General features: G+C 40.0%; 1 protein-coding gene across 3 annotated transcripts in view; it reads left to right on the forward strand.

The window, feature by feature from the left end:
* Positions 1–12082, forward strand: part of POLQ (DNA polymerase theta) — a 59700-nt gene that overhangs the window by 42156 nt on the left and 5462 nt on the right. For all 3 annotated transcript variants that reach the window (XM_085324699.1, XM_085324700.1, XM_085324701.1), the window contains 6 exons: positions 1300–1406; positions 2405–2589; positions 2962–3073; positions 4657–4781; positions 6251–6404; positions 8181–8296. In XM_085324699.1, coding sequence (XP_085180825.1) covers positions 1300–1406; positions 2405–2589; positions 2962–3073; positions 4657–4781; positions 6251–6404; positions 8181–8296 — 799 coding nt within the window. The remainder of the gene's footprint in view (positions 1–1299; positions 1407–2404; positions 2590–2961; positions 3074–4656; positions 4782–6250; positions 6405–8180; positions 8297–12082) is intronic.

Genomic DNA, 12082 nt, shown 5'->3' on the forward strand with positions numbered 1-12082 from the left:
GAGCATGGGTGAATGTATTTTTTGTTCTCTGTTAATAATCTTTCTTGTTATAAAGCACCTCCTGCAAAAGCAGCCAGATTGCAAAGCAGTTCTAAATCTGGTTTCTGCTAACCAAGCACCCTGTTTTGACAGCATTACATGCAAATACCTGAAGGATTGCATAGCAGTCCGGTGATCTATCAAGATGATTTTTTGTATCTTTTCTCCTACTGCTATGTGCCCTGTGCATCCTCATGCCTTGAATGGGTCAAGGAAGGGAATGCAATAGTAATAGGATCTTSTCTGTTGTCTCTGTTCTTCAGGAGAACAACAAGACCTGGCCGTGTAGGCAAAAGTGTCAGAGGAATTACTCTGGTAGTGGTCAAGCTTGCAGCAGCTTTGTAGGATGAGTGGAGAGTGTGCTAGGTTCTTAGAGACTTCCCTGAAGAGAAGCAGTCCACTGGAGAAGTGGAGTGCTAGCTGTACTCCTTGGGTACCAAAATAACTGCTAGCACAAAAGAAGCTGTCGTGTAGTCACCAGCCCAAGTGTGCAGCTGACAAGCACCTTCCAAACTTCAGTCCCAACTGTTGTTTGTCTTGGTAACATGCCCAGCTGTCAGTGACCCTTCACCTTCCTCTTGTTGTAAGAAGCTTCTGACCAAGGGAGTGTAGCTGAATTACATCATTGTAAAAAGCTCTTATTCATCCAGCTAAATTGGAATGGCTACTTGAGGTCAGAAGAAAATCACCTGGCTTTGAGGAAACTTTGCTCAGTCTTTCGAGAAAAGAAGTACAATATATTCTAAACGTTTTTTACAAGTTCTGCAAGTATGTGTGTGTGCGTGCGCACTGTCTGGTGTTGTGGGGAAATCTTTTCTAGCTCAACTAGGTATGGTTTGATGTGGGTAATAGCATGGAAACAATATTGGGAGAAGACTTGGCACTCAAGCTGGGGTGTTGAATTTTTAGAATTCCTGTAGGACTCCTTAACTACCTTTCTGGACTGTACCCACTACAGGTTTGCAAACCTTCATCTTATCTGTTCTGGAGTGGAATTACCCAATTTTGGGCCAAACACTGAATATACTAGGAAAACTTACCCCTAAATCTATTCAGAATCAGTAATTCCCTTCAAATGTGCCTACAGCCTCCATCTAATTCTCCCATGGTCGGAATAGGTATGGATTGTCCAGAAGAATGGAATAGAGGCTATTATCTTTGTCTTCACTAATTCTTTGTGGAAAAAAATGATTAAACATCTTTAAATACTTTAAAGTTTCTGAATGCAGTGAAGTACAGTCATTCTCTTTTTCTCCACAGAGGTAGAAAGCATTCGAGTGTTTTGCCTAATAGCCCCAAGGCTCAGGCTGAAGAAAGAGGAATCCCGTTTTCTGTTAGCATGAGGCATGCTTTTGTTCCCTTCCCAGGTAATGCCTAGATTCTGCTCCATGTCAGCTGGTTAAATAGTGCCAGCTATTTGTTAAGAATATAGCTAACAAAAATTTAGATCAGATGAAGAATGAAAGAAAGTAGCAATACATCTGTTTAAGCCACCTATCTGGAAAACCAATGCTGTAGTTACATGGTTTGCCCTCAGAGTTATTCAAAGAGACTGCAAAGGAGAGCATTTCAACTGGGAAAAGCATTCAAATATTATAATTCAAATGCTTGCACTTTCATTCTCTCTTTAAGAATATAGTTTTTAAGGAGCTATACTTACACAGCTAATAAAACACATTGCAGTCTTACCTAATGTTTGTTGAAATGTTCCTAATGTTGGTCACATTGCCTGTCCTGGATCAGCACAAGTCTGCTGATCTGATCCCTGTGCTGATCATTTGTATGAGATTCTAGAGTCTTTCACAGAAGCCTGAACAGACCCCCATCTGGCAGTATTTGATGGGGCCTAGATGTAGGGGCTAGACGGTAAGCAGGCAGGCTCAGGCTTTGGGGAAACAGGCAAGACTCATTTTTACTGCTCTTTGGCAAGACTTTCAGTAGTGGCAGAAGCAACCCATAAGGTTTTCACAAGAAAACACATTGAGACTGGCTGAAGTAAGAGTTTTCATCCCATGTCATGCGTTTCCAGRTGTGCATATAGAAAGTTGCGTAGAAATGGATGTGGAAAACTTTGAGAGCAGAAGGTCTCAAGTAGAGCACCTAGGAAGTTTTAGTCCCTTTCGCTGTGTGTAGCTGTTTATGCCTGTGTGAAGCTACTTCCGATGTGTGAGAGAGAGTTCTGATTTAGAAGCATGGGCTATATCCTATTTGCACTCTTATCACACAGACATAAATGATGGCAACAGTCAAGAAGATGGGATTCAGGCTTTCTGTTTCTCAGGGGATGGATGATCATGTGGTTGGAGTGTGATTGGAGTAATTTCTGAAATAATATTGCTTCAGGCTAACTTGTTGTTGACTTCAGGTGGCTTAATCTTGGCTGCTGATTACTCTCAGCTTGAACTGAGGATCCTTGCTCACTTGTCTGGTGACTGCCGACTCATTCAAGCCTTAAATGGAGGTATTGATGTCTTTAAAAGGATTGCAGCAGAATGGAAAATGATGGATCCTGAGGCTGTTGGAGATAACATCAGGCAACAAGCTAAGCAGGTAATTTTTAGGAAAAATAATTATGCACCAACTTGCAGAGCAGGAATGTTTAGTGATTAAAGCATCAGGGAATCACAAGAGTAAGATTTTCTGTTTGGGTTCARGTGTGACTGTAGTTGTTCAGACCGGTAGCTGTTTAGTAGTTGYTTTATATGTCCTGCCAGTCTCAGCAAGTTTCAATTAATGCTGTGACTAGGTTTTGAGGGATAAGGGTGGAAGGAGGAATGGCTTGTACTTGGAGGCAGTTTCCCTTCTTCAGTGCATGCGTTTGCCCCAACATGTTTGTCTTCCAGTGATTCTCATTTTGTTTTGGCTCTGCTTCTCTGCATGGCTCACCATATGATTGTGGTTCTTCTGATTGTCCTCTGGCAGATTTGCTATGGAATCATCTATGGAATAGGTGCAAAATCKTTGGGCGAGCAGATGGGGATTGATGAAAATGAAGCTGCCAACTACATTGAATCCTTCAAATCCAGATACACAGGTTAGGATATGGGTGTTTAGGAGTTGGGCTCCTTCCCCCTTCACATGTCTTCAAATCCTAAATTCGTCTCTACCCTCTGCTTTTTTTTTTTTTTTTTTTTTTTTTTTTTCCCCCCATTTTTTAGGAAGTTTTGAAAAGGTCCTATGCATGAACAGAGCTATTTGGTACTCCATGATGTTGTTCTCTAAGTCTTGTTTTATTCATCTTTAGGACATCATTATTTGCTCAATAAATTAATAATTTTGTTGTTTTGTTCAATAATTAATCAACCTGGGGGGGTTAATTTTAAAGTATTCAGCTTTCTGGATAAGAAACATTCTTTTTTTAATTAAAGCACATGGCTTTAAAGGATGTGTAATAGGTCTTTGCACCAAAGTTGTTATTGTTTTAAGTACAACCATTTATCTCTTCTGTTCTTGTCTTCTACTTTCATTGARTTTGAAAATGTTTTTTATATAACCCTTACATTTTTACCCAACTACTCAGAGTAGCTCCGCAATACTTTGTAAAAAGACATTGTTGCATTTCTAAGAAGACTGTTAGCTTTCTCTATGAAAGCTACAGAAAGAGAACGGTTGCAATCAGAAAATGAATGGAGGTCAAACTCTAATTGTAAAACTTGGTAAAGAGCTGGAAAATACAATTCTGAAGATTCTGGCTTTGTTTGTTCAAGTGAGAAATGCTGTCCCATKAAGAGTCTGTTTAGTCTCCAGTAACTTCTCGATAGGCTCGCCATTGAAGACCGTTAGAAATTACTTCCTGTCTTCTCCCCCATTTTAGCATGTGCACACTCGTGAGTACGCACTCTGCAGTGTGAAAGGACCACTGTATTGCAACTTCTCTTCCTGTTAATTTTCACTTGTATATAATGCCTGGCTGACACACTAAATTCCATACCTAAGAAATTAACTAACGTTGTCGGTATTGAATAGCTTCTTTTATACTTTACATTTTGTAAGCCTTGGAAAGAAACTATCTGAAGTTAACTTTTTCTACTTCAGTGCAGTTATTATCTGAATTTACAATGAAAAGGTTTTTTCGCTGTCTCACCATACTTTGACCTATGTTTCTTTTTAACACCCTTGATGTATTTGCTCTTCTCCTTACAAAACACAGCTGGGTGAGTTTGTTTCATCCTGGAATCTGAACTGACAGTCTGAAGTCGGGCAGCCTGAGGCATCAAGGCCTCTGACTTCTACTTTCAACTTACTCCCTTCCTACTACTTGCCTTTCCAGTGCTGCTCTGGGTCCTGACCTCTCCATTATCAGCAATACTTGTATAATGCTCTGTGTCTGGCCACTGCAGAACTGACTTCCTACCACCTTGTGCACAGCCAGATACACTGACACTCTGCATATTTTCTTACACCTCAAAGTCTTACTGTGTTTATCCAGGAGAGCTGAGAATAGGCTGAGTGAGTGATCCTGTGCTTTGTCTCCTTCATTGRCAGGGTCTAGAAAATGTAAAGCATTACCTACTTCTGTCCTTTCTAGGTTTTCCAGACCTCTTCCAGGGACCCTGGTGAAGAGTTAACGTGAAACATCAGCTGTATTGGTGAATATTTTCCTCTTTCCTTTCACAGGGATTCAAAAATTCTTGAGGGAGACAGTGAGGAGCTGCAGAAGAGATGGGTTTGTGCAGACCATTCTTGGTAGACGGAGATACCTGCCAGCTATCAGAGATCCAAACCCCTACAGTAAAGCTCATGTGTGTTGAACTCTGAACTTTTTTTCCTAAGCATCCATTTTTGCATATCCTTAACTGCAGCTTTACAGGGTCTGTTGCCCRTTTTAGTCATGACCTTCCACTTCTCACTTAATTCACCATTCCCTCAGTTGTTCTCTGAGTAACAAAGCTTTTTGTCGTGATTTGTTTGACGTAAGTCTTCCGTGACTTGGTGTACAGCTGTCATCACTGTTCTAACCTCACTTCATAACACCCACATTGGAACTGGAATGAGTAATGTATTGATGTAAGTGGACATGATTTTAAAAAGCCTCCACCTAGCAATGTTTTTAACTCTTCAGGCTGAGTTGCTCCCACTCAGCAGTCTTTGCATGTTATGTTGTCAGCACTTGAACAAGAAAGGGCATTTTAAGTCCTGTTTTTTGAGAATTTATTCTCTCTTTTTTCCCATTTTYCCTTAAAGGAAAAATGGTGTAACTGATGAGATAAGTATTTACTTAATATACACCTATGCATTGGCATTATTATTTTTTTTTCAAGGTCATTTTGGACGCGTCTGTCAGATGCAGTGAACAAATTGACTTCCTGGGGAGATGGTATATTTCTGTGGGGAGGATACGTTGTACTTCTCAGTATGCAGCTGAGTCAGAATATGTGGAATTAAAGAAGAGGGAAGAGGTGGAGGAATTTGTACCTCAAGCTATTGAAAAGTGAATCAGAAGACTTTCAAAATAATGTTTTTTTTCGAGATTTGGTTATTTAATCTGAAGGATACTACAACATAAGGCTTCATGAATGCACCTTTTGTTTAACTTCCATTTATTCTTTAAAATTATGTTGAAGACCAGTTAATGAATTTTCTTTCAGCTTCCTCCTAACTTTATTGCATATGTTTCAGTTGTAAGCTGGAGAAGGAAGAACCTCTCAAGACAGTTTACTTCTCTGAGGAGAAGATTGGTAGAGAGATTTCTTGTGTGGGGAAAAACGTCATTGTGTAWTAGTGTAGTATGGTGTGTTTTTGCACAGCTGTAATGATCTGACAGTCAAGATTTACTGCAGTATTTCAGATTATTAGTCTGTGAATTCCAACTTCTTGCCTTTGGTCCATTCCTGATAGTTTTGAAAAGACTCTCAAAGTGAGACACTTTGAAAGAAGTGTCTCATGATACTTGGATTGACTGTTTTTTCCTGTGTTCGTGAAATTCTGTTATCATGGACATAGGCTTCTCCATCTTGTGACTTTTACAGGTTATTGCTTGTGATATTAGTACATTTTAAATTTGTGGAAATCCTTTTTTTCTTATTCACCTGGAAAAAAATTGTATATGAAACTATTATGTCTTTTCCTCTCGAGCAGATGTAATTAACCTTTTTTCTGGACRTTTTAGTGTGCCTGCACTTGGCCAGGGATTGATTTTATTGATGAATTATATGTGAAATGCTGGATTTAGTTTTTTGGGTGGATGTTGAGAACAAGTATCTCTGTTTAGGCAGAGCGACAGGCTGTGAATACTGCTGTTCAGGGATCTGCTGCTGACATTGTCAAAACAGCTACCGTGAACATTCAAAGGCGCCTAGARGGTTTCTCCTCTGTGATCAAGTCTCATGGACATCTGGAGAGCTCATTCTGGAGAGATAAGACTGGTATGCTCACCTCTACCATGTGCCCCAGAGTAAAACTGCTGATGTTACAAATTAAAAGAAAAGTGCCCCCCAAAGCTAGGGGCTTTGGGCTAGGGGTGGAAGACAGATTTTATTTCCTGACAGCAGTAAGTCTGTGTTGAACAGGCAGAACAGTCTGAGGGAGGGAAGGAGGGAGGGAGAATGTCCACTCAACACACAAACTAAAGCAAATGCTTGATCAAAAACCCCAGCTGCCTCAAAGTACATTTTACAGAAGTTGGTAATTGGAGTAYGTGTGTGATACTCTGTGATGCCACTACAGATTCTTTCAAAAATAAGAACGAGAAATTGAGCCAGATGCTCTGGCTTCAAAGGCAGTGAGAAGATAGTGGAACAACTTCTTATTCCAAACAGTACGTTTTTTGTTAGAATTAAGTCTGGAATTTGTTGACCTATATTGATTGACCTATATTCAGAGACTCCATGATAATAATATATGAAGTGTTTATCAGCATGAATTTGTTCTGGATGCAGTTAGCAGAGCTATGCTGTGGGATACTCATTCCTAGAGGATTGCTCTGAAGACCTTCTGTAGCATAGCATCATCATCTRTCATATATTTTTAGAAAGATAATTTAAGGGATAGAGTGCTGCATTTGTTTGACAGTTCATGTGCTTCAACTTGTAACGTGAAACTATCTTAAAGAATCTGATTCTTAGGCCTGGGAAAGAAAACTGAGTAATTGATTGTAGAGCCTCTAGGAATATACCAGGAAGTTTTGTTTTAGAGAGGCAAGATTCAAAGGATTCACCTTTGCTATAAGCAGAAGGCATGTGCTTGAAGGAGCTTCCCACCTTCCCCAGAACCAGAAGCTTTGTCCAGCGTCATTGTAGGAAGGAGAGCATCTGCGTTTGGCAGATTTTTTCCTCCTCTAATAATGTCTGTTTCAAGAATTTGAAAGAATTCCCTTTCAGCAATTTATAGATGCTTATCCCAACAGAGGCGTGTGCTGAAGCATGTGGTTTCTTCAGTGTTGCACTGCCTCAGTGTGAGGTTTATTTTAGGAGTTGATGGTGCAGTGAAGCCCTTCCTGCAACTGTGAACTGGAATCCTGCTGTTTGCTAACCTGATAAATACCTTCAGTGTGTGTGTGTGTGTGTGGTGTTGTTTTTTTTTTTCTTTTCTTTTCTTTTTAAAGGTTTTTACCATAGAATAATTTGTTCTATTATGTCTTTGGCAGACATGACCTACCAGGATCCTGTTTTGCCAGCTGTTTACTGCTTATTCAAAGACCACTCACTTATATCAAAAAGTAGTAGCTACAGTTTCATACAACAGTATTTGGCTGGATTGAAGGRGTCTTACTGGCTCTTTAGAACTAGCCGTTAAAATGATTTTGGAAGAAAAGCAGAATCCTAATTTGTTGCCAGAGAGAATGTTATAAACCAAGTTCTGATTAAACTTGACATAATTTTGTTTAAAATTTACTTTTAAAACAGATGGTTCAGGAGGCACAACTGTCTGTCCTGTTTCTGTTCTGATTCACATCTTTATAATTTAAGGCTGAAATATTTATATCCAAAATGCTTTTCATTAAYGTTTTTCCCCCAGTAGCTGTACAAATGTTGATAGAATAGTAATGTTTTGTGTTTTTATCTGTATGCCCAGGCTTCTTCATTTTAAGGTTCCTCAGGTTCTTTTTCTCATCATTATGCATATGTGTATGTCTTTTTTGATTACAAGAAATATGTCTTTACACAATGGTATCTAACAAACTGTGCTCTTCATCTGTGTAGGAAGGCTAGAGAGGAAGAGAAGCAGAGGCATGTTACCTCCCATCAGTGGAGGTTTCTTTATTCTCCAGCTCCACGATGAGCTTCTCTATGAAGTTGTGGAGGACGATGTCATCCAGGTACAGTTGTGCAGTTGCTTTTTAAGCCATCTACTGCATTGCAGTGTTTCAAAGAAGCCCTCCTTCTGAGGGCTTGGCTTTTGGTCTCTGGATCCTCTATGGATGTATGCCAAAAGGTCTGTGGAAACAGTGTTAAATGGGATGAAAAACTATGTCTGTATGTTCGAGCCCGTTATTTTTGGACTTGAGCCATTTCCAAGGAAGAAGTTCGTAGTTTCTGTTCCAAATGTGTCCTTTGCTGCTTATAACAGCAGTTCGTGGAACATCTGTGCAAGCCTTGATGACTGTTGATACTGTAGGTGGAAATTTTTTTTCTCATTTGGGAATTCCCAGGGTTTATTCCAAGGTATTTTTGTTGCGCTATTTTGCGCCTGTCTTTCTGTGCCTATCTCAGTCCTGCTGTTGTCACTGCTGTGGTTTGTACCCTGCCTAGGGTAAGGAGGACTCTTTGCTTTCAGTACTTATTTTCTCATTCCCTACCTACCTGTCTTTCTCTGGCAGCGTTTCATGCAGTTAGCAGCGTGGTAGGTACAAGAAAGATACTATATGGACTTACATACACCTTAGAGGTGCCATTATATCCCTGTGTGCGTTCTTCCACTGTATCGATGCTGCTGCACCTGGATGTACTGGTTTCCATGAGACAACTTCCAGTAGGAAGCATTATGTGTTGGCAGCTAAGTGTCTGCCTAAGTCCTGAGCCCAGATCCAGAGATGGGGCTCTCAGGGTGTGTTTACATACCTTGGCAGTTACTTTCCTCTGCTTCTGTTTTCTAGGTACATGTCTGAAACACCACCAGGTCATTTCTTGATGGCAGACAGTAACTGCTGTACTGAGAGACCTTTTAATAATAGTGACTTGTGCGAACATTTTTTTTTCCAGTAATTTCTTTAAAAACAAAAGGTTTAATATTTTTCTCTTGCCTCTGGCATTTGYTGATTTTTGCCAATGCTGTTGAGATGTATGCTGCTTCAGTTTAGGGAGGCTGTTTCAGAGATGAAAAGCCTCCTAATTTTCATTCTGTAGAAGGCTGAAATCCTATGAGAGTATAGACTTTTGCTTCTTCAGACACTGGATCCAGGATGTCATAGTGTCTCTAGAAGAACTGAGACCACATGAATTTCCTTATTATTATTATTTATATGATTCAGAACAGCCTCAGCTTCAATGGGAATTATTACCAGCTTCTCTAACTTCCTTCACATACATTTCTGCCTGTAGATTTTTCTGAGCAGTCACTTAAAATAGCGTGTATGCGCAAGGCATATTTCCTAGTCTCATTCTTTCCATTTCTGTTCCAGGATTAATTTGATTATTGCTTGAGGATTTCTTTCTAACTGAGACAGAAATTCACTTCTAATCCTTTTGATTAATTGTTTTTATGCTCAGGAAAGATCTTTGTGAAAATATTGCCTGCCCTCCTTTCTAGTGCAGCCTCAGAATTATCCTATAGTAGAAAGATACAGTTCAGAAAAGATCTCTTGAGGTCTCCCTCACTACAGTACCTTTTAGTGAAAACGTGGGCAATTTTTGGTTTGTGTATGGGAGAGATTTTTTTTTCCATCCTAGTGGCATGAAAGTCTTATTACACAGTAAATCAAGTATTGGCTGCAGCAGCAATTCTTAGTCTGACAGGTCAGTTTGGTCACATGCTTGATGCTGGCTCTAGCTTATTTCCAGCTGTTAAATTGCATACAAGAAAACTAAAAATATCTTTCAGTATGTCTAGGGATTTATGTTCCAGTCAACAGAGCATCCTTACAAATGGTTTGTAAGAAACAATTCTAGTGATCTTTGTCTTTTCACTTGCAGTCAATCAGTAAGATAGCTTTGCTTCTTCTAGAAGACCAAATTGAGGTAATATTTTTTTTTCCTTCTGCCAGGGGTGTGAAAAGCTTTGAATATCAGGGCTTTCATTAGTGCAGAGTGTCAGAAGGAAAGCAGGGGTCAAAATAGCTGAATCATTTCTAATGCGATGTAATAAGTAAGGCTTTAAATTAAACGTACCTTCTTCCATTTTACTTTAGCTGCATGTTTTTTTGCAAGGAAATCTCCCTGTTTTGAAGTCTTCTAGATGATCCTAGCATGGTTAGGAGATTTCACAGCTGYTCTTAGCTGTGTTTTAGGTTGTTGGCTTACAGCGAAGCTGTGTCATTGCCACATTGCCAAAGACAGCAGAAGATAGCTTGACTGCACTGGTTGAGCTGATCCTGGCAATGAAGTGTCAGGTAGGAACGCAGAACTATGGACTGGTCTAGAAATCAAAGGCTAGATGCTCTCTAGCTGCTTGCTTGTTCTCAACAGAATTGCATTTATGCCTTTAAGCTGTCCAGTGTGCTTTGGATGGGTGTTGAGAACATTGGGAAATGGTAGTTTGCTCAGCATTCAGGAAATTGAGAGCTCAAACCCCAGGTCACAATTTTGGTGTGTGGCCATTGCATCAGCTTCCCCAGGAACTTTTTGCCAGGTTTTGTGTCCCCCCTGCAGCCTTTTCTGGTAGATGAAACTTCCCTTACTCTGGGTGCAGCAGCCCTAATGTGATGTTCCTCACTGACTGTCTGTGCTGGGCCTCTGACCACTCGCCGAGAACCTTCTCTGAACAGTTCTCATTTAAGATACCAGGACCAAAATTTCCAGTTGAGGCCATGGCAGTGTTGAATAGAGTGAAAGATTGATTTTTGTGTTGCACAGGCAGCACTTTCTTCTTCCGCATTCCAGCATCATGTATGTTTTCTTTTCATAGCAGTATGCCTTGCTTTAACTCTGTTCAGTTTTTAATCTCTGATACTATCTTTTTTTTTTTTTTCCTGTCTAGCCAGTTACTCTTCATCTTGTATTTGAATAGTACGTTATTTCTATCCTGGTTTTCTGTGCTGCTTTCTATCCTACTTTGTACTTGTCTGAATTAAATCCTGTTTCAGAGCATTTTTCTAGGTTGTCATGATCATTTTGAAACGAGGTGTGTAAAGGTATAATGTTTTGGAAGGCACATCTTGTTCTTAGCATGGTTGTAAACTTTTCTTCTATTCTGATCTCCTCAATCTCCCTCCTCCATTTTCCCAGTAAAAATTATGGAGAATTTTCTGCTGTGGGTACCCGTGAAGAAATTACAGGAAGGCACTGGGGGGTTAGAAGGCTTGAATAGTTCCCATTTTAACCCTCTAGCTGAGATGAAGGGCCTCAATCGTTTCAAAGGTTTCATTTTTTTACTCTGCTGTGGAAAGGCTCACAGGATGAGTGTGGACAGAAAGATTCACTCATACAAGCAAACCAGGACAGGCTGGACTGTGAGGGTCTTGGGGTAGGAAAGAGGGTCCTTTTATCCAAGGTAGGTGTTGACAGGCAGGAAGAAATACAGTCTCTCCATGATCCAAGAAGTCACAGGTAAAAATATCATATGGACCCCTAACTGTGTGCTTCAAAGAGTGTTTTCTTAAAAACACCTTTTGAGAGCAGCAATTACTGGAGCTGTCTCAACAAAATTGTGAGAGTGAGCCAGGGAGGTATCTAACACCTGCATTAAATTATGATCTGCTTTCCCAGCATTTGTAGTTTGTGTTTGAGGGCCTCTCACTGATAGAGTGAGGAGCACATTTTTTTTGGCCTCTGTTCTGTGAATTTTCTTGCCTTGCTTTGAGGACATTGATGTTTTCAGAACAGACTCCATAAAATACTTACAATTATGCAGCTGTGTGAATGGGGAGGGACTCTGCAGGAGTCAAGTGCTTAATGGAAATTTACACTTGTCTTTTTTCTAAGTAGTTTTCAACAATGTGGCACCAGTC

Source organism: Rhea americana, unplaced genomic scaffold (genome assembly GCF_003343005.1).
Source record: "Rhea americana isolate MKP2758 unplaced genomic scaffold, rheAme1 scaffold_92, whole genome shotgun sequence".
In the NCBI taxonomy this organism is placed as follows: domain Eukaryota; kingdom Metazoa; phylum Chordata; class Aves; order Rheiformes; family Rheidae; genus Rhea; species Rhea americana.